The 23,515-nt window shown below is 35.1% G+C and overlaps 1 protein-coding gene across 1 annotated transcript; it reads left to right on the forward strand.

Moving 5' to 3' along the window:
• Positions 1-354: 354 nt before the first annotated feature.
• On the forward strand, positions 355-21,858 carry LOC110991826 (phosphatidylinositide phosphatase SAC2). Its single transcript, XM_045632741.1, has 18 exons — positions 355-561; positions 727-1,109; positions 1,388-1,672; positions 2,224-2,408; positions 2,819-2,930; positions 3,855-3,927; positions 4,708-4,900; positions 5,641-5,806; positions 6,340-6,495; positions 7,146-7,216; positions 7,856-7,997; positions 8,391-8,521; positions 9,773-9,941; positions 10,828-10,990; positions 15,007-15,113; positions 15,621-15,738; positions 17,070-17,821; positions 18,979-21,858. Exons 1-18 carry the CDS (start codon positions 465-467, stop codon positions 19,078-19,080), a joined length of 3,405 nt encoding a protein of 1,134 aa, XP_045488697.1. The 5' UTR covers positions 355-464; the 3' UTR covers positions 19,081-21,858.
• The last annotated feature ends 1,657 nt before the right edge of the window (positions 21,859-23,515 follow it).

Here is a 23,515-nt window from a genome sequence, read left to right on the forward strand (position 1 = left end):
GTTCTATGCAGTTAGTGCATTCGAAATACAGTTTTTATATAATTTTAATACGAGAACCAATATTCATACTTTGTAATTTTGCTATGTCCAACCATAATTGATATATCAGAATTATTTACAAATTCTAAACCTAATTAAATATGGTTTTTCTGTTCCATGCTATCTTTTCAATCTTGGAAAAAGCAATAACTAACGAAATTTTTGTAGTCCTTTTTTTAAATTTAGCATATTGTTATAATTTGAAAAATTGATGAACTGTAGATTTCATACTCACATTTTTGTCAACTGCGTAGCACGAAGTGTAACCTATCTCCTATGAGTCCAATTCTGCCAATATTCGTCATCGCCCCACCCCCTTTCATTCCTAATAATTATTTCAAAACGTCAATTTCATACAGAAGTCGACAACAACAAAAACAATGAAAATTAAACAGGAAATTACGCGGTTTTAAATCAAAATTAAAATGGAAGTGTTTAGGTCCGAAACATATTACATATTTGTTAGAAATGAATCTAGTCTCTGGTGGAATCGAGTAACTGGTGCGTTCTCCGTCCGTTCAGGTCAGTTTAAAATTTAAATAATAAATCATTATTTACAAGGAAACTAGAATTAATGTAAACTATTCACAAAATTAAAAAATATCTTCTCATATTTTGTTTTCTATAAAATTATAAAATAATAAAACAATTACAGTGCATCGTTTTTTAACGTTGTTATTGTTCTAGCATGGGATCTATCTGATATAGAAGATATAGAATGCTTAGGTATAACAGAGGGCATCATAGGAAAAGTAGAACATTCCAATGTTTATGAACCACGTCTTATGATTATAAAAGAATCTGTACCAGTTGGACAAATTTATTTCCACCATACTATTTATAAAATTAAATCAATATGTTTTCTGAACATGGGTATGACAAATCAAGAGCTAGAACTATGTCCATGCACAAAACATGGTTCATCATCATCTGTTAATTCAAATAGATCCAATAACAGAAAAATGGGTGCAAGGTTATTTGAAAATTCTGCATTTTTGAATAAAACTGTTGGTGCAGTAAAAAATGTAAGCAATACAATTAAAACAACTACTCAACAAGCTGCTACTCAGGTAATCTTCATATTATTACAATTATTAAATGTATTTGATAAGGTAATTGATCAATTTCACTATACTAGTATACAATGCCAAGTACAGTTATAGAAAATGTTATGTTTTTATTGATTTAAGGTTTGCCCTATAGAGAGATAATGTATTTACCTAGCTCCCACTTGTTAGTAAGTAAGGATAAGAGTTTATGAGCATGTCATTTAAAAGTCCTTAATACTATAATACTAGAAGAATAACTTGTTATATGAATTTATTATAAGAATAGTTATTTTCACCAGGTAAAGCAAACTGTGAAAAAACAGAGAGATGTGAAACTGGATGACAAATTTGAGAAGAGGCTTACAGATGAACTTCATAAGATATTTGATGATTCTGATAGTTTCTATTATTGTAGAACATTAGATTTGACAAACAGTCTACAAAGACAATACGAGATAGAGAAAATGCTTGAAACAGAGGAAAATGTGTGTAAACCTGTCACAGATTTAACTAGATGGTGGAAGTATGTTGATGATAGATTCTTTTGGAATAAATATATGTTAAAGGATATCATAGCATTGGAGGTAAAAAGTTAAAATATGACTAATTACAGTACAAATTTACCTATAAAATTAATATTATTAATTAACCACATTGCGTGTGTGAGTCATTGCTCACATGTAATAAATATTACAATTCAAGAAACTACTAACTTAAGTGTAGTAGATGTAAGTGTCTAATCAGGACTAGTACAACCATTTTATATTTGTTAGAATACTTTGCTTAAAAATAAACTTTAATGAAAATTTAAGTTTAATTGTTTTAAAAACAAAAGAAACCAATGTCTCTAAGTATCTGTTTCTTTTATGTAAGCAAGCATGTGTATATATATTGATTTAAGTTTTAAGGAGATGCCAGTTACTGCTCAATATATAAATAATATTCTATTACTGAAATGCTCCCAAGAAAGAGAGAGATCCATGAGACATGATTTAAATGCTTGACCTCATAGTTAAACTGGGCAAACTAACCACTAGGGTTCCTATATTTTTTAACACCTGGCAGATTTTCAAGACACTAAAATGTAATTTAGACTAACAAAAGTTATGTAAGCATCATCAGTAGTGTTTTTTAGAGCCCTGCCTGTGATGAATGGGTGCTACCAATAATTCAAGGATACATACATCTATCCCAAATAGCCTGTGAGCCGGCAGATGTTAATCCACTGAATACAGAAACCCTATCTAGTAATAACACCTCAGATGATACTTTCACCCTTGGTCTTATATCGAGAAGATCTAGATATCAGGCTGGAACCAGGTAATCTCATAATTCATAATTGCAAATGTAGAATTCATATCTTTTTCAGTTGTTCAGTCATAATAAATTCCTTTATATGTTTGGCTTCTAAGAAAAGTAGAAAACTAATCAATTAACACAGGATTATGCTTGCAACACAACCCAAAGGATAATTACAGTTAAAAGTATTTGCTAATGTATATTAAAGAGAAAAATTTTTGTGTACATGACAGATACTACCAATATTTATCAACACACATTAGTATGAATTCTTCATTGACACATAGCATATGTTTATATGCTATGTGTATATTTTGGGTTGTGTCGCCATAGTAGTACTATAAAAAGCGGATCAATTAGCATATAATACCTTCTTGAATAATAAGAAAATTTTGTGAGATTTTTTAATAATATGTATGTGTTGTTATCAGATACAATCGTAGAGGGATAGAGCCAAGTGGTAAAGTAGCCAACTATGTGGAGACCGAGCAAATTGTGTCACTTGTTTGCTCTGACAGCATACACCGAGCTTCATTTGTACAGGTATTATTAATTAAATTTATTACCACTTAATAAAATAGTATTGGAATAAAAAAATATAAAGATCTTTTATTATGTACGTAGCATTAATATTAAGATTGATTAAGCAGCCCTAAGCACTAAGAAACTTAATACTATTAAGTTTCTTCGGGTTTCATTAAAATCAATAGAAATGTTTTACAATTGGTTGCACACCCACTAAATTGGGTCTTCATGGACTACGATGACTGCTCTTTGTGGGCATCCCGTATCCTTGTTTGCCTATCCTAATAAGATTAATTTACATCTGTAAAAAAATATTTATTAAAGTTTGTATGAAGTATAATTTTTTTGTGAATTGTTTACTAAATCTATGAAAGTATTGAGTTGACGGAAATTTTGCGTGTTCATAATAAACAGCGATGATGCAATCTTTTTGCTTATGCCTTCAAATATATCGCTGGCTTTTAAAGCAATCAATAACGGCATTTTAAGTTTCAGTTTAAGTACTTTTGCTTAGACTTTTTGGCGTGCAGCCATTAAAATATTCAGGGGCAAATGTATGAGTCGTAATTATGAAACTGTGTCTTGCAATCCTAGCAATATGCTAAATAGACTTTTGATCAATTATGTTTGTGTAGCCCGTAGCTCTAGGTTTACACCATATGGGTCAAGTATATGAAGTACTTGAAGGCGGTCAATGTTATTTTGCATACAGAGATTTTCATCAAATTGTTATTATTCGAGGTGTGCATAAATACTGCTACAAAAACTATCGTTATGCACAGGTGAATCTCTGAAAGTGGTCATTCAACTCAAACTGTGGTGTTCGCTGTTTTTTTGTTCTGTAATATTTCAGTAGTGGTATTTCGACTGCAATTGTAATGCAAGCCACTAATAAAAAATCTAGAATGTGTGAATAATTAAGATTTATTTCTTTCTGCCAAGGTCCGCGGATCCGTGCCAATATTCTGGAGTCAGCCAGAATACAAGTTCAGGCCACCACCTCGGCTTGATAGAAGTAAGTAAATCATAGTTTAGAAAAATGAATGGTTTTTTTTTATAGAACGCAAGCCTGATGTTAAATGATACCGCCACCCATGAACACTCAACGCCAGAGTGCTCGTAAGTGCGTTGCCGGTCTGTTATTTTATCGCAAAAATCAACTTACCTTTTGATTAATATTAGATTTGACAACATTAAGTTAGTAATAAAAACTATTTTTACTTGTAAAATATAATATATGTCATGTAATATAGTCGAAATTCTTAGTAAAGCGAGCATTGTCTTCCGCTGAACCCTTAAAGACGCCGCGTCTCATCTCGAATAATTGAGACTTTGGAACGCGAACAATAGCCCTTTCCCTACGAAGTATTGATAATACACATTTATAACTCGAATTTCAAAACGAAGACGCCGTAAGTTAGTGAAATAAATTGACGTCTTACTCGGAATTCCTATAAATAATACCAATAAAATCAATGCAATTATTTATTTATTTTAGTGTTCAGTTTAATTCATTATTCGTTTTAGTATGTAAAAATTGTATACTACAAAAGTTAAGTTGAATTGTTATTCAAATTCGACTGTACAAATCGAAAAATACACAGAAATCTCGCCTCTGTACGTCGAAGTTTCAACAGTTAACTTATATGTATCTCGTAGTTCTAAAGTCGAAAACTCGCATGTCTCTTGACATTCGAGTTATATAGATTCCACTAAAATTGCAAGTACCGCGCCTTACTTGCGAGATCTCACCTCTTAGCAAACCCAACTCAGCTCATGTTATGTTTCATTTCAGCGGAAGAAGAGTCACACCAAGCCTTCAAGAAACACTTCGAAGAGGAACTAAATATTTACAAGCAAGTTTGTATCGTAAACCTGGTAGAACAGCAAGGCCGAGAGAAGATTATATGGGAGACGTATGGAAACCATGTGTTAAAGTACAATAGCCCCGATATTATTTACGCTACGTTTGATTTTCATGAATATTGGTAAGTTTGTATTATGGAACCCGTATAAGACCGAATTTGTCTAGTTTGTTTTTTATTATTCAAATATAGGCTTTATCTCTTATGGAAATTAAGAGGCTATAATATTTATAAAATATATTATAGTCTTTGATGTTTTATTATTTATGTGTTTTTACCCAAGTGGATGTTGATGCAAATGGGTAAAACAATTAAGATTGACTGACTGACCATAAATTATAGATGATATGAGCAGTGTTGGCTTAGTGGCTTCAGCGTGCGATTCTCATAACTGAGGTCGTTAGTTCGAACCGTGTGTCAGGCACTGGAGGCTGATCACCTACTTGCCTATTAGATTTAAAATTGATCATGAAACAGAATCAGAAATCTGAGGCCAAGAAGTTATATTTCTTTTGGCGCGATGGAGAAAAATGATGAGAGTGAATTTTTACGATGCGCGCGCAGACCAACACCTAAATTCGACATCGTAATGTTAGGTCTAGGTGTCATGGAAATCGATAAATATGTTCCAGTTCGTAAGTTTCGTAACAGAACAATTAAACGGTGTTAATAAATAAATATTATTTTGGTGTTTTTAAATCAATTTCATATACGACGGTGATAATATTACTAATAATTTATTTATTTAAATAAAATCTTTTTGATTATTTTTTTTCCATACGCCAAAGAAGTATAACTTCTAACGCGTGTACATAAGTACACACTCTTTTGTTTATATGGTGATAATTTTCAAATATTTTTAGCCGCGGTATGCACTATGAAAACGTCAGTATACTGATTAATGCAATCGCAGACATCATAGATGAAATGCGATTCTGTTGGCGCGACGACCGCGGCCTCATTTGCGGCCAAAATGGCGTCTTTCGTGTGAATTGCATCGATTGTCTCGATCGCACTAACGTTGTACAGGTAAGCGCGAAAAGGATAGACAACCTTTGTTGTGATTAAAAAAAATATCACACATAAATAAACCTAGGCGTTAACTGTATACTTATTCCTGGTTTTTATATGTCAAATACTGTGCTTATGTAATACGAATCATAGTTTTTTTACTATTAAAACTGACCTGCTATTGCGCACCATGAACGAATAAAAGTAGGTCAACAGAATGACATGACAATGACATGACATGACAACGACATGACATGACAATGACATGTGTCTTAATGTGCCCAGGGGACTTCTGTGCATCTGCAAAGAGCTAGGCTGGATTAGTACTACCCTTAAACTTTTTTTAAATTATGCGTAATATTATACGTAATACGTTTAAAAAAGTCGTAAAATAGTTCGAAACGATAACGTCGTACTGCATCCACCATGTTGATTAGAGACTACTTAAGATGTAAGCTAATTAAAAATTTAACTATCAATTGTTACATGGTTTATAATTAATAAATCTCCTAAGAATGTCAATATGGATTTATACTAATTATGCTTTTCAGACTGCTATTGCAAAGCTGGTGTTAGAGCTTCAGCTACGTCGTCTTGGCTTAGGCGGTGGTGGTCTCCCGCCCGCCCTACGACAGGCCTTCTTATCTATGTGGGCAGACAGCGGAGATGTCATCTCACGGCAATACGCTGGGACTAAGGCTCTTAAGGTATTATTATTTTATAGTTTCGGGCAATGTTTACAGAAACTTATGACAAAATCCATTAAATAATAATTATTGGTTGGAATTGTGTGTTATTTTACTTTGAATAATATAATAAACTAGGGTGGTGACAGACATTGTCATGCATGGAATTTCTTTCGGCAAACGAAAAATAATTCGGACGGCAGAGACTGGGAATCGAACCCAGATCGCTTGGTTACCAGTCAAGCTATCTGAGTGTCGTACCTGAAAAAATAGCTGTTTAGGCGTAGTATAAATAAATAACATAGATACCGACTGCGGCGCCATCTGCTGGCCTGATATGTGAGTCTAGTTTAGATTAACAAATCCAGGGCTCCACCAAAGGCATACGAGAACAATCATTCAAATCGGTCCAGCCGTTTAAGAAGAGTTCAGATATACTTCGTTTACAGTGACATACGTACAGTAAAGATATACATATATAGAAGACAAATAGAAAATCAACATTTTTTTCTTAAACTTCCTGTTGAAAATAGTTTTGAATAAGAGAATATTAAGGAAATTAAATTATAAAATATAAAAAATATTCTTTATAACTAAAAAAATAGTTTATTTTTCTATCTGCATTTAAGAGTCGGTAACAAATTGACTAATTTCTAATAATTGTTTTTTAGGGTGATTACACACGAACGGGTGAGAGAAAGCTTACGGGTATGATGAAAGATGGTGTTGCTTCAGCAAATAGGTAATTATTTATTTAAAACAACTTGGTCAATAGATTTTTACTATAACCTGTAATACAGACCCAATTACATGTTCTCTACCGTCGAACTTAGAATCAGCGAGTCACTGACTTACTTCTAAATCATCGGACAGGATGCGTCTGTCCATCAACCACACATTCTAACATATACATCTCTTTATTTCAATTTAGTTTACAAAATTATCACTTTCTTAATGTGTTTGGCAAATTAATTTTAAGTTTTTAGATACTTAAATAATATTATAAAACAATTTCGGCCATACTGAATTATTTTGTTTTTTTTTTTTAATTCGAAATTAGCGTCTGGGACACTTTTAACAGCATTAAAAATGTCTGGCAATATTAGATTTACGTTGTGGAAAGTACAATAAATATAATGCAAAAGAAACAAAACTTCTTAAAATGATTTAAAAAATCGATATTTTACCTGTGCAGGTAGGATGCGCATTGCGCACTGATGAACGCAACCACTACCACCAGCCAGACAGTCCATATGACGTGCGGGAGAGTGAGAGAGATAGGATATCTAAAAACTGGCCTACCTGAAATGCTCTCTCAAAAACGTTGCTAGCTCTTAGACGAAAATGTAATGTCAAATTTAAAAGTTTATGTTGTTTACAGATACTATTTGTCAACGTTCAAAGACGCGTTGCGTCAAGTGGCAATAGATGTGATGACTGGGGAGTCCCGCTCCATCCCCGAACAACTGATTGTGCCCTGCAATAAGTGCACTAGTACCGGCATCAAGCTTGATGTCTTTAATGTATGTATTCTTTTTATATACTGGTTGCCTGGAAGAGATCGCTCGAAAGCGATGAGGCAGTTGTCCTCCTTTTCATTTAATTATGTTCAATATACAAATTCAATTTTTATGTAGAACATAATTAAATAAATAAGAAAAGGATATACTATTATTGTAAGACTCCTTATAATCTAAGTATAGCGCTTAGCTCTTTATCTAGACTTTGAATTGACCCTTATATCTTTGTGTTAAAGTACAATGCACAAATATTTTAAGTAAAGTGTTCTAGAAGACTTATACATAAAAACTAAACATAACCTGATGATCTGTTTTATCTATCTGTCCCTTTTCATAATAAAATAAACAGTAGGATAGAAAGAGACGAGAGTATTAATATCGCCTTAAATTTTTTAGCTGGAACAACCAGCTCCTAGTACAGAAGCGATGGCCCAGCATGTGAAGTCACTAATTGACGATTGCAAGAAACTCCTCGTCGATACGGAACCGATTTTGGGCTCATGGGGTCTCATTGATGCGGATCCACAGTTAGTATTCAGACAATTAAATATATCTGAACAGTTGTTTATTTATTTATTTATTTATTTATTAACACTTCGTTGCATTACATAAAAGGAAAATATTAACATAATTTTAGAGCGATTTCTTCTAGACAACCACTGTGAGTTTATGTATTGCCGTGATGATTTATTAACGTTCAATGATCTTTATTAAAAAAGGATTTTTTTAAGAATTATGAAAGATTATACGGTGTGCGCGCCGTCACAAAAAACCGCCACCCCGAATATAGCTATAATTTGGGTTGTTTCTACTGTACTGTTAGATCGTTTTTTCTTCAAACGTAGAATAAGGCGAAAGATGAAATTTTCGATTTTTTTTTCCATATTTTCCCAGTTATGGATTTTCCATCTGTCTAGCATGACTTAAGTTTTCGGCAAATCGCAGGTGTGTCAGCTGTTCTCCGTTGATGTTCAGTCCGTATTCAGCCCCTTTTTATTATCTAAAGATTTCTTCTAATACAGCTGTGATTAATTTAGTTGATAGATTTGGGAGATATAGATCTGTAGCGACCAATTAATACCACTCCTCTTTACCACCGCGTCGGTGAATTTAGCGCTATGTGCGACGACACGTGCACGGTGGGTGGAGCTAAATTATAGGTGCGCGTAAGGCGGGCACCATATAATAATAGTTTTTTAGGCTAGGCAGGGAAACAAAGGAAACTTCTTCAGCTCTTAAGTACATATATTAAAGTTTACACTGAAGAAACAAAGTTAATAAAAGAAAAGAGTTTAGAATAGAAAAGATAAAAAAGCGACAGATCCTATAAACCGTTATCAGCGTGTGGCTATCTCAGATTTAAATTCTAAATATTCCAATTCTTTTTGCCGGATTGTTACACACAAGAATAGACGTTTTGGTGGGTCCTTACAACGATGAATTCTTAAATAATTTTATAAAACAAATCAAATCAAAATTTATTTATTCAGTTTAGATGCGACTTAAGGCATGCTTATGAATGTCAAGAACGTTTACAAAATTCGCGAAAGAGCAAAACTACGCCATCCGTTCGCAAGACTACCAGGAGGTCTTGTTCTGAGAAGAACGGGCAAGAAACTCAGCAAGTTTTATCCTCCCTTTACATACAATAATTCAAAAGAAAATGTCATAAACCACAACGTCATTTAAGTTGTATAACCTTAAGTTGTATAACATAAACAATTTGTATTAGTTAAAGTAATCTCAAATATTTATCTATTAATTTTTTTTTTTTGCAGTACGGGTGATCCCCATGAGACAGAGATGGATAGTGTGTTGGTGCTGACAAGCGAGGCGTATTACGTCACTGATTACGATGAGACGTCAGACCGGCTACTATCCGTACAAAGGGTTGCATTGGGTGACGTCACGGCTGTGGAACTTGGCACCCTGGACACAAATTCCACTGTAAGACCCATATGTCTATATAATAGGGCTAACTAATAAATAATATATGTAGACGGTTCTCTTTACGCACACAGTTTTAGTCTGAATCGTATGTTTGTATATAAGTCCGTAATAGATTTTTTTTTCAATTCAATGTATTTAATTAATTAAAGTATGAACTATTGCTGTCTCTTTTGCCATCTTATAGGTCAGATTGGGCCTTTACAAAAAAAATAGGTTGTGAATCAATAAAATCTATTCGACTGTCCCAACAGTGAGCGAGCGTTCAAGTATGACGTCACGCAATTTTTGGAGATTCTTGATGTAACGCGTAATCCCTCCCATGTAACGCGCCGTAAAGTTTTTTCTGTACCCATTAGTAAAACGTTTTGTTACCATGCAGTGACTCATTAAAACTAAAAGTTGCTATTTATGTGGTGTAAAGTATTGGAATCTCGATAGTAATATAAATAATAACGCATAATTAAATCCCCGCCCCGAATCGTAACGTTTTACCCCATACCCTCCCCCACTCCAATTCGTTACATAATACTTGAACGAATTATGCGATTTTTTAAAAATTTATTTGATATTTAATTAATCAAAGTATGTACCATTCTGGTATGCACCATTCTGGTATGTACCATTCTGGTATGTACCATACTGGTACTGGTACCATTATGGTATTTTTTTGCCATCTTATAATGTAGGCCCTTAACGAAAAAAACATTGGTTGGGAATCAATAAAATGTATGTATGTTTCGTCTGCCCTATCAGTCAGTCAGATTAATTAAATTGTCATAATCTATAGCTATAGGGAGAACAAATCTCTAAGAATCTCATCAGTACTAAATATTACTTGATAAAATTGCATTAAAGGTTTTACTATGCCTTGGCACAATTACAGATATTTAGCGTAGGCCGCAAGAGTGCCACCGAGCCGGTCCACTGTATTCGGATTCATTACGTGTATAATACGGAAGCCGGGTATTTCCACATGTTCCGATCGACAACCCTACGATTCTTCAATAACATGGCCGTTGTTATCAACACCAAGGATGAAATGATAGGTTTGTTAACGACTTGTGAATTAATAGTTTTTTTTTTTTTTTTTTTATAGAACAGGGGGCAAACGGGCAGGAGGCTCACCTGATGTTAAGTGATACCGCCGCCCATGGACACCCTCAATGCCAGAGGGCTCGCGAGTGCGTTGCCGGCCTTTTAAGAATTGGTACGCTCTTTTCTTGAAGGACCCTAAGTCGAATTGGTTCGGAAATACTTCAGTTGGCAGCTGGTTCCACAGAGTAGTGGTGCGCGGTAAAAACTGCCTGGAAAAACGCGCAGTTGTGGAACGGCGGACGTCGAGGTGATACGGGTGGAATTTTGTATTCTGCCTCGACGTCCGATGATGAAACTCAGCTGCAGGTATTAATCCGAACAACTCATCTGAACACTCTCCATGGTAAATGCGGTAGAAGATGCAGAGAGACCCCACATCTCTACGCAACGCCAAAGGATCAAGCCGCTTGGAGAGATTTTGGTCGTCAACGATTCGAATCGCTCTTCGTTGAATACGGTCAAGTGGAAGAAGCTGGTACTGGGGAGCACCCGCCCAAAGGTGGGAACAGTACTCCATGTGGGGCCGAATTTGCGCTTTATATAGTTGCAAGCGGTGGCCCGGAGTGAAGTACCGTCTCGCCCTGCTGAGCACACCGAGCTTTTTGGAGGCTAATTTTGCCTTTCCCTCCAAGTGACCGCGAAACTGAACGTCGTTCGATATGTCAACGCCAAGTATTCCAATGCTAGCTGTGGCTTTAAGGAGAGTGTTTTCGAAAAGAGGAGTAGCGACAAAGGGTATTTTTTTAGCGGAAAACGCGCAAACTTGTGTCTTTTTGGGGTTAAATTGGACTAGGTTTAGTCTGCCCCAGTCAGAGACTCCACGTAGTAGGGTTTCTACTTCAGACACAAGTTTGTTCCGGTACTCATCGACATCTGCCCGAGAAATACTTGCCCGGCCAGTGTAAAGAGTGTCCCCAGTGCTGTCATCCGCATAGCAGTGAATGTTGCTAAGTTGCAAAATATCATTGATATGCAGAAGAAACAGGGTCGGGGATAAAACACAGCCTTGTGGGACCCCAGCGTTCACGGGTTTAAGGTCGGAACATGCTCCGTCGATGACGACCTTGATGCTCCGATCGGCCAGAAAGCTGGAGATCCAATCGCATAATTTCTCGGGAAGCCCATAGGCTGGAAGCTTCGAGAGCAGTGCTCTGTGCCACACCCGATCGAAGGCTTTCGCTATGTCCAAACTAACCGCTAGAGCCTCCCCCTTGGACTCAATTGCCTCCGCCCATCTATGCGTAAGGTATACAAGAAGGTCACCAGCCGAACGACCACGACGAAAGCCGTACTGAGAGTCACTTATCAGCTGGTGGCCCTCCAGATACTCGAGGAGCTGGCAATTAATAATGGATTCCATTATTTTGGAGAACAAGGAGGTTATCGCTATTGGGCGATAGTTGGACGGATCGGAGCGATCGCCTTTTTTAGGGATCGGATGTATCGAAGCGATCTTCCAGCACTCCGGGACAGTGCCAAGCGAGTACAGGTACCGGAAAAGGCGCGTTAAGACCGGAGCCAACTCAGGAGCACAAGTACGCAGCACAATTGGAGGAATACCATCCGGCCCGCTCGACTTATGTATGTCCAAGGAAGATAATGCTTTACGGACAGCACGTTGCCGGAATTTAACTTCCGGCATCGAAGAATCACACCGTGAAATGCTCGGTGGTGATCTCCCTCGGTCATCCAAAGTCGAGTTGGACGCGAAGAGACAGCCTAAAAGGTCGGCCTTCTCCTTCGCAGTGTGGGCCAGCGAGTCATCCTCCCTGTGCAATGGTGGAATGGAGGGCTGACAAAAATTCCCTTGGACAGCTTTGGCTAGAGACCAGAAGGCTCGAGTCCCCGAAGGGAGTTGGGCCAATCTCTCGCCAAATCTGGCAATGTGCTCTGACTTTGCTTTAGTGATTTCCCGTTTGAAGGACCTGGAGGCTGAGTTATATGCTTTTTTGAGTTCGCTGGTATTAGCATCACGAGATTTCGCCGCTTCTGCCCATGCCTTAAAGCATTCTCGCTTTCGACGCGAGGCTGCCTTGCAAGAACGCTTAAACCAGGGCTGAGACTTGCCACCGATCGGCACCGCAGAAAAAGGAATAAAGAGTTCCATTCCCTGCAGAACCAGCCAACCGACCATCGGCGACAGAGGCAGCGACCGGAATCTGGAGCTTCAGACGAAAAGCAAATAGGCCCCCAAGGGTAGGACGCAAAGAAAGACCGCATCCCGTCCCAATCTGCTGACTTGTAGTGCCAAATACGGCGAAAACCCAAAAAGCGCGACCGCGAAGGGCGCGTAGATGGCACAGTACTCCGGACCACACAATGATCCGATGAACCCAATGGCGGGTCAACGAAGACTTGATAGTTCTCCGGATGCGAAGTCAGCAGAAGGTCCAACAAAGAGGGTTTATGACCGTCCACATCTGGTATTCGCGTAATCGCAGGGACCATTTGTGTCAGGTCGTAGGCTAAAGCAAAGTCGTGAAAGGATCTTCCCGCGTGATCGGTGGTTTCAGAGCCGAGCCAATCGGCATGGTGGGCGTTAAAATCGCCAAGTATCACGATTTCGGCGGTAGGAACCCTTTCAAGCAGGGAATCTGTAGCCATTTGGATGTGCTCGATGAGTCGGTCAGTTTCGTCATTTCCGCTATGGGACCTATACAGGCACGCATAGAATCGCGGATGGTCATCGCAGTCTATGCGGAGCCAGAGGTTAGATAGGTCCCTTCCTTCAAGCGTCCCAAGGCGACGAGAACAGATATCCTCTCTGACGTACACGCAAACTCCCGCCCGCGGCACAAATGAATGTTCCAATTTGTACCCCGGGTAGGAGAGGTAAGAAGTATCAGCCGGGGAGGATATCTGAGTCTCAGTCAGGAAGAATAAGGCCGGCTTCGCAGATTCAAGGTGAAAGTGAACCGCGCTTAGGTTTGAATTGAGCCCCCTAACATTGGTAAAGTCCACTGTGAGCGTGGAAGGGGTTGCCTTCGGCGAATTCTTCCGTTTGCCCCGAGATCGAAACCTAAAACTAGAACTGGATGTTTTGTTTAGAGCGCAGTTTTTGCCCACCCCGGAATACGAAGGGCAGCCTGTGCATCCACCACCGGATACTGATTGTTCCGATGATGGACGCCCAGAGGGGGATTCTCCACGTGTGGTACCCCCCCGGGGTAGTCTTTCTTTAAACTGCACCGTCATACTCTGGGGAAGGGGGGGGGGGGCTCCGGGAGTCTCACTCACCGAACGAAACGCGAGTACAATAAGATAAACCTATTGCATCACTTCACGCCGGTTTTCTGTGAGACAGTGGTACTGCCCCGGTCGTGCCTGCCCATTTGGCTGAAGCCCGAAAGCAACAGCATGGCACTCCCACTAGGAAGGGGATTGACTGATTGCACTGGTGAAATAACCTCTTTCACAGGTTATTTCACCAGTGGGCGATGGGGTCGTCAGGTCTCTACGCCTGAAAAAATAAATTAGATAGTTAATAGTTTTTTTTTGTATGAAATATACGTATATATACAAATTTAAATATCTGCACTCGAATTCTTTTGAATCAACAGTTCACGTATAATGCAAAGCTATTCAAAATTTAGCCATATTTTTAGAAACTCTTATTTTAATATAGTTAATGGAAATGCGTTTTTGGATGAGTAGCCAGGAAGTGATGGTTTCTATTGCCAGCGAAACAATAATTGTTTATATTGTATGTATGTCGCAGCCAACTAGTTTAATAAATTTAACTAACGGCCTGAAAGATATTCAGCTAGTTGTTTAACATCTAGGCAAATGACTGTTGACTTTTAATTTAAATTTACTTCCACTTTCTGCCATTCTCAAACTCCAATAATTGTTTGTACTAAAATCTACGTAAACAGTCAAAATATAAATATAAAGGTTTTTTTTAAAAACACAAATTAACACATTTTTTTTTATAAAAATACTTAAGAGCACGATTATAATATTTCAGAATCGCTACACTCAATATGTGAGTCCATAATGGTAGCTCGCGACATCGCTAAATTGCCTCCAATAACCTTTCACGATGGCATCAAATTGGAAAGAAGAAAATCGAAGGTATTAAACGATATAACACACTTTTACTGATTCAACAGTTTGAAATATGTATTTATGATGAAAAAAATTAAAACAAAAAAAAAATTGTCCAAAAAATAAAATACAATTTTTTGGGCTGGCTCCTTATCAATAAGGAGGTTGATAGATAAATATGTACATTTCATAAGAATCGGTCAAGCCGTTTCGGAGGAGTATGGAAACGAAAATTGTGACACGAGAATTTTATGTTAGATTTTTTTTTTAAATTTATTTCATAACCATGGATACAGAGTCCTTCAGTCGGAATCATAGAGATTACAATATTACATAAAATTCTAAAAAGTATAAAATGGACTTTATATCATAACATTTTTACTTAAAATATTCTTAAGCAATTATTAATATAAAGTAGTTAATGCAAATTAACTTTAAGATATCTATACTAAATGACAACACAAAAATACTCTATATAATAAATAAAATACAATTTTTATGTTAGATTATCCATTGTATTGCCATCCTTGACAGGTTCATCCAAGTCAAGGTGGTGTAGGGCGGTCTTCTCTATACGTCGATCTGTCCCGGCTTCCTACCCTCACCAGGAATGTTAGCGAGACGCAGCTGGTAGCTGACATACGGAGTGTTGGTACGTTATAATATAAAAAAAATTGATTGAGATTTTCTTTCTAACAATTTTATTTCGGTGTGAGATTGGAATATGACAATTAACATGTATGAGACTGTTAAATTAAATTAATTTTTTTCGCCTTATATCTTATATTTTATGTCACCGTCAAACTTTAGATGTTTCTCTCGCTCTTGGAGACCCTTTCTCTCTCTCACACACTCTTTTTGCCCTCATTGTTTCGAAGTGTTAGTTCACTTTAACTTAACAGACACTAATAAATATTTAGTATATTATATGAATATATACTAATATTTAGAAGACTCGAAGTTAAACGTTAGTTTATGCCAATTGACTTTTACTCGATTCCTATGTAAAATGTACCAGTTATAAGATTGCATAATTTTTAATGGATGGCTATTAAATAGTATGCACACATATTTTAATTGAAAGATATTTAACATATACAAAAAAATAATATTATCGTTAAAATCCAGAGGTAGACAAGAATTCTTCGACACGCGATGTTTTGCATCAAATAATCCGAACAGTAACCGACCCCGGTACATGTACGCCATGCATTTTTATACGACCGTTAGTGTTTTATTTATTATATTTTTGTATTGTATTATTTATTTTTTATTATGTTTTATATTATATTTGTGACGGTGACGGAGAATTGATCATTTAGATTCATGACTTTTTATTTAAAAAAAATCCTTAGTATGTATTTGAGGTACATAAAAATTGAAGATTAATAAAAAAAAATGTTTATTTTTATTCTGAAAACGATGAGATGGATTGCCATCATCATGCAAAGAAGGGATAATGTTTAACCATTTCATTAAATTATCAATTCTACCGATCACGACATCACAAAGAAAAGTGTAAGTGCGATAGTTATAATTTTAGATTTAGTTTTAAATAGAACTGGGAGTTTTGAATTAAAGGTATAAGTAAAGTAAGGCCAATTTAATAGATCACTTTTGAAACCTCAAAATTCAATATTATATTAAAAGTTTAAATTAGTAATGAAGGAATAATTCTTCATATATCAATAACTTTATTGACAATTTCTTGTAGTTTTTAAATATAAAAATCATTATCAAAAGAAATGTAAGCATAAAAATTTTCATAATTACTTGATTCGACTCATACATTGTAGTTCCTATTGATTTATTTTAATCGATATTTTAGTCAAAACGTACAGATTTCAAATGTGATCTATTAGATTGGACTATATATATAAGACTGTAATATTGTAGTGTAGAAATTAGATTATAGAAGTTAATTAAATAGTCTTAGTCTTAGTCAAATTTTTAGTATTGAAAACTATTTAATTAATATTACAGGATCAAAAGCTCTTACAAACATGACGGAGCAATTCAGTAAACTAAACAAATTAAGTCATACCCTCAACGCTAGAGCGCGCCCCAGTCTACAACTTAAATTCGATCAAAGTGCCGCTAGAACACGAAAAATGTTCACATTAGGAAACAAAACGGATAACAAGAAAAAAGGAAGCCTCTCAGACGGAATGAGCTCGGATTACTCAAGCGATGACGAAAATAGAACAAATATCTTCGAGCCGACCTTGGACAACTTCGAAAACATGCAGCACTACATCGGAGATCAGCAGAAAAGGGACGACGATTGTGAATTAATCCAAAATCCACTTTACACCTCCAAAATCGAACCACACGAAGAGCCATCTTCCTCCACTCCAACGGAAAAGCCAGCGACAACTCCACAAACACAAAAAACGAACCCCTTCGATGTAGAATCGACTCCACAGATTCATATCGACTCGGATTTTAAACCACTTCCGCCCAACTCTTTGTTGCTATCCCAGAAGTTGTCGCAAAGCTCAAGTCACATTTTCGACGATTCTACACCCGAGGGAGTCAATTATCACGTGAGGTCCAATTCGCAGCATGAGATAACGCTCAATATCGCAACATCTCACAGTGAGAGCGCGATACGGCAGCTCAGGAATATCGCCAGTCCGGTGACCAGTGCTCGGGATATGGTTCTTTCGCCGCTGTCGAAGTTAGCTAAAGGGGTTCAGACACTCGGCGCCAACTTGGACCCAAGAAAAATTAAGGTATAGTTGTGTTTGGGTGTGTGTGAGTGGATAATTTTAATACAAGAATTCCGAATTTGCAAAAAATATATATATAAAATTGTACTAAGGGGCCGTTCATAAAATACGTCACACTGAACCCCCTCCCCCCCATTGACACTCGGCCTGACCCCCCCCCCCCCCTTGTATGCGAACGTAGTTTATGAACGGCCCTTAGGTATGATAGTGATAGTATGAGAATTGCAATTAAATATGTAATAATTTAAATCTAAATAAAGTATGATATTTGAAGCAATTAGGATATTAAACGAGTTTAGTTATAGGATAAATAAATAACCCAGATACCGACTGCAGCGCCGCCTGTCGGGTTGATTTGTGAATCTAAACCACCATCCAGGGCATACAAACGCATACAAAATATTCATTTAAATCGGTCTAGCTGTAAGAGGAGTTTCGTAACAGCAGATATATATAAAGATAAACATATTTGGTAAACATCTCTTTAGTATTGTCTTTTATTTACATAACTTTTACACATTTAAAGAAAAACACTTTTTTAACGGATTATAGATATGTATTATTATATTTAAACTTATAATTATTTTTACATAATTTTAAATTTAAACCGACGTTTCGCGTGCTTTACAGCGTGCGTGGTCACGGTGACTGAAGACAAAGGTGTTAAATGTCAAAAAGTATTACAGCTGCAGAAAATGTTGTGTTATCTGTATTTATTTCCCCGGAGTTGGTATCGACTAAAAGATGTAAAACCCTACATCTTTTAGTCGATACCAACTCCGGGGAAATAAATACAGATAACACAACATTTTCTGCAGCTGTAATACTTTTTGACATTTAACACCTTTGTCTTCAGTCACCGTGACCACGCACGCTGTAAAGCACGCGAAACGTCGGTTTAAATTTAAAATTATGTAAAAATAATTATAAGTTTAAATATAATAATACATATCTATAATCCGTTAAAAAAGTGTTTTTCTTTAAACATCTCTTTCCCTAAAGTTCAGAGAACTTTTTTTAGGTATGATTCCCGCTTGTCCAAGACTTATTTTTGACTTATGAAAGACACACAAGATTTTGAGAATTAGTTTAGACTCGATAAGTTAGGCTAAATTGATTTGTCCGATAATTTGTTGAGTTTATATTTCTTACTTCCACAGGGTACTGCAGCAGTAAAACACGTAAGTGAAGCTCAATATGAGGAACATAAGAAATTGCAAGAGAAATGGCAAGGTTGTAGTACTCGACTTGTTGCTCTCTAAGTATTGCCATCTAATTGAATTTACCGTAAATTTGAGGTTATATAATTTAAATAACATTTTATTGGTAACCACTAAATTATAAAATTTATATCAAAATTAATATTTTGAAAATGATGATTGAATTAAAATATTACAATAATTTATTTTAAAACCATTCCGACATTTTGAATTGTTTCAAGCAACCTAAATCTCGTATTCTAAAACGTCAATCAAACTTAATTCTCGTTTCCAGAGTTATAAAACCATTCTTTATGTATGAAGATGACATTTTGACAGGGCTCAAGACGAGATTATGGCTTGAGATATAAAATAAGAATATCAATCTTCAGTCTCACGTTCAGTACAATCTGTGAAGTTGTAGTATTGCATGATAGGGTTAAAATAAATAATTCAATAGCTTTATTTTTTATGAATGATTCATTAACATTGATACAAATATTGCAGTACAATATCCATTTTAATTGTTTAATTCAAATTGTCGATAAAGTGAATATCTTTAGCATCCCAAATATACTATACCCGCCTGAATGTCCAAAACGATAGTTAAATTTTAGACGAAGCTTAGTAAAGCTGATTTGCAGGGTTCTGTAGATTAGATTGTGTGTATGTACTTGTACGAATTTAGATTCTAGATCTGTTTGTATGGGAAAAGGTATAAACTCTCTGTAGAAAAATGTGTCTAATAATTGACCTGACCATTTAATTTTACTAAGTGACCTGAAACCTGTCATACATATAGAACAGTGTTGCCATGTACAATCTTGCCAATTAATTTGTATGTACTGTTAGCAAATCGTTTCCATAAAAGTTTATGTTCTGTTTTAAGATATTCATAAACAATATATGTTTTGTCGTTGTCACAAAACATATGAGGCTTTTAAAATCAATGAAATACTCTTTATAATTATAAACTATTAAATAGTACATCAATCGTATTAAAGTAAAATATTAATCATTTAGTTCGGGACAATTTTTATTAAATACATTTGTCAATGCAATTGATAATTTAGAAGACTATACCTTTTCCCTAATTTTATTGTTACCATAGAGCGTAGAATGCCTGATGAATTCAATGATAAACGCTTCATAAAGCATTCCTAAACATAAGATTATATCCTCTTTAAATTAATAAAGTATGTTGTCAATTATTGCGCGATTTGTCGCAATTGTATAAAATCATACTATGTAGTATTTAAAATTTGTTGCTGGCCTCTTAGCTTCGATGCCACGGAGCTAGTGTAGGTATTATAAGCCAACTCAAGTTTGCAAACTCGGCTTTGAACAATCATTAGTGGAAACTATTGTGTTATTTTGTAAAGTTAACATTAAACATGAAGTACATAGTAATTTAAACATAAATAAAACAGTATAAAATAGCAACTAAAAATTTTCAGTATTACATAGAAATAATTTGTTAAATTGCAAATTATGTTTTAAAATATTATATAAAAGTATTAACTTATATGTCTTTACGCCGTTTAGATGTATTTAGTAATCAAATTAATATCGCTATGACGTTTCTAAAAATCTACACTGTATCTGTACTGTCTGTGCTGCGCTAATGTTGCCAACAAAGAAAATTTAGCAGAATTATACACTATTTGGTAAATATTTATAAATTTATAATGCATTACATTTTATAAGCACTACACTGAAATTAGATTTTAAAATATAGCTGTTACAAAGTGTTATTTAAAAGCTTTTGTGAAATATTTATTTAGATTGTAATAGACAAAAAATATGTAGAATATACTCTCAAACATTATAAACGACACTGTTTTATTCATAATTAGACAAGTATTCAAAATATCTGTTAACGCGATAACTCAAGAAAAAAATTCTTTAAAATGTTATTTTATTTTAAGTTTCTATAAAATTTATTTCTATATTATTTAATACTAATGAAATTCTGTTTTATTTTTACTTCTTGCCTTATTAAATATATTTAAAATAACAGTATTAGGTTTTCAATAAATGTAAGCGTGATATGTTTAATAGCTTGAAAGTTTTCGCACCAATTTAGTGGTAAAGCATCAGTCTCAAGTATATCTCGCTTGAACGAAAAATGCTGCCAATTTATATAATCGTATTGTGTATAACTATATTATACCTGTTATGTAGTCTAATCATGGCTCAATTAAATTCGTTCCTAGATTTTCCAATACAGAATTTAAAGTAAAATTATTAGCGAATTCCGCTTTTTTATGCTACACAAATCATGATAAATTTTCACGATTAAAAGAAAAACTTTGACCCAGAATTAGCGCAGGTGTTTGTATTTAATCGATGTTCAGTAGTCGCAAAACTCTAATTATTGAAAAACAAATACTTAGCAAAATATGTTCTAGGAGAGGAATTCTAGTGTAAAATATTATGAAAAAATTCCTTTATTTTCACTACACATGCGGTTTCGTTCAAGCGCAAAGAGGATAAATATAAACCATTAAAACAATATGTAATCTACGATAACGACTGTATCCATGTAGAAATACGATAAATATATTATGTGGTATCTGTTGAAATGTAGATCTAATATATTTTGTTCATAATTCTGTGTTCTTTTTTCGCTAATATATTTATTTTTAAATGAATTAATTTCTGTGTATCCGAATTATTGTAAAAAAAATTATGTTGATGGTTAGTAAAACAACGTATCTCAATAATATTTTTTAAATCCACTTCGTCAATAGTTTTATACCAAACATGTTTTTGTATATTGTGTTACATCTGTTCATGCTTAGTGAAGATTTCTACTGTGATTATAATTTATTATGTACATTATAATTAAAGTTCCTTAGATAAATGTTATTTTACTAATTGAAATCCCAATCATGTTGTTTTTGGAAAATTAAAAAAAAAACTTTTATTCAGTTAAATGTTTTAATATTTTATATCACAATTTATAGCTTCGATTGAACTATTTTTGCTTGGTTTTCCACAACTTTCCAGGTATATCTGGGATGGCGGATGGTCTGTTTCCGGGATAGCTTTTTTGACAATCCGATCTTCAAACCAGGTGTCCAATCCAACGTACTATTTGGGCGTTGGCTTCACCCATTATTTTTGGTCGTTCTCGTTTTTCCTGATTCCAGAATACATCCTCTGTCGCACCTAGCATATTACCGCAGAACTTTTCTATCGGCGATCAAAAGCTTCTCTTCGTTTAAGCCTCACATCCGCATGGATCCGTATGGAGCTTGTGAAGAGCTGGGCTTCGCTAACAGAGGGCATTTTGAAGACATATAATTTATAATAAAACCTTACTGCTTACTAAACAATGCAAAATAATGTTTAAAAATACCTATTAAAAGTTTTACAGACTAAACAATAATATTACTGGCAATGCGTGTAGGGGTGGGTAAATACCATACCAAATAAGTAATTTGTATGTGTGTGTAAACGAAGCCTGTGTTCAAATCGGATTGGATTCAGTCACGTTTAATGTCTGATGGTGTTCTAAGGAAATCTTTTTTGAAAGAGTTCCAGAGGAAATTGAATGTTAAGAAAATAAATTTGTACAGTGCAGGTAACCGATTAAATAATTAACGTTTAGTGTAATTATTTAATCGTAGATAGAACGCAACTAGAAGATAGATGGGGTCATCAATCTGTTTATTGCGAGTATTGTAGATAATACTAAGATTGATCAAAAAAATATTCTATGGCTGTTGACATTTTGACAATTGACTTTTTTGAGTTAAATAGTACAATGCATTTAAGTAATAAGTCGCGAATAACCAAAGACAAAATGTATAATGTGTAATATACCTTTTTCTCTAACAATATATTATATTCGATATTTAGATTGCCTTCCTAGTTCCTATAGCCTCCATGGTGTAAGGTTTCGTTGCGGAAAATATTTTTTAATACAGTTGCTCAAAAAGTGGCATATTGCAGGGAGGTATAGCGTTCGGAAAGTGGGCTATTACACACTCGTGCTTTTTCTTTGCCATTCCCGCACTCGTGCGTTTTCTTTGCCAACTGTCAAAACAATGTGTATTAAAAAGAAAAAACCAACCACGAAGGTTTTATTCAAAAGATTCATAGAAGTTTTTATGATATATGATTTCTAAATATTATAATAATTGGATTCAATAAGTTCGGTCAGGTTTCTTTTCATTTCATATCAATTAAAAAAATATTAAAAAGAATTTTATAATATATGCAAATACGTATTTTTAAAAAATGTTTCAATATCAGATTTAATGATTGGACTCAATGAGTTAGATTTGGTTTTCTTTCAATAAAAATAGTCTACTGAAGAATAGGCTGTATGGGCCAAGTTCCCTTTGCCTACCCAGAATGGGTGAAGAAAATAAAAAACAAGCTTTGCTCATATTCTTTGCGGTTGGGGCCATTTTCCAAAAATGTTCTTTCGAGTTGAGTTATTTGTTGCACAAAATGAGTAATTTCGACGATATTTTATTTGAATGAA

Source organism: Pieris rapae, chromosome 2 (genome assembly GCF_905147795.1).
Source record: "Pieris rapae chromosome 2, ilPieRapa1.1, whole genome shotgun sequence".
Lineage (NCBI taxonomy): Eukaryota > Metazoa > Arthropoda > Insecta > Lepidoptera > Pieridae > Pieris > Pieris rapae.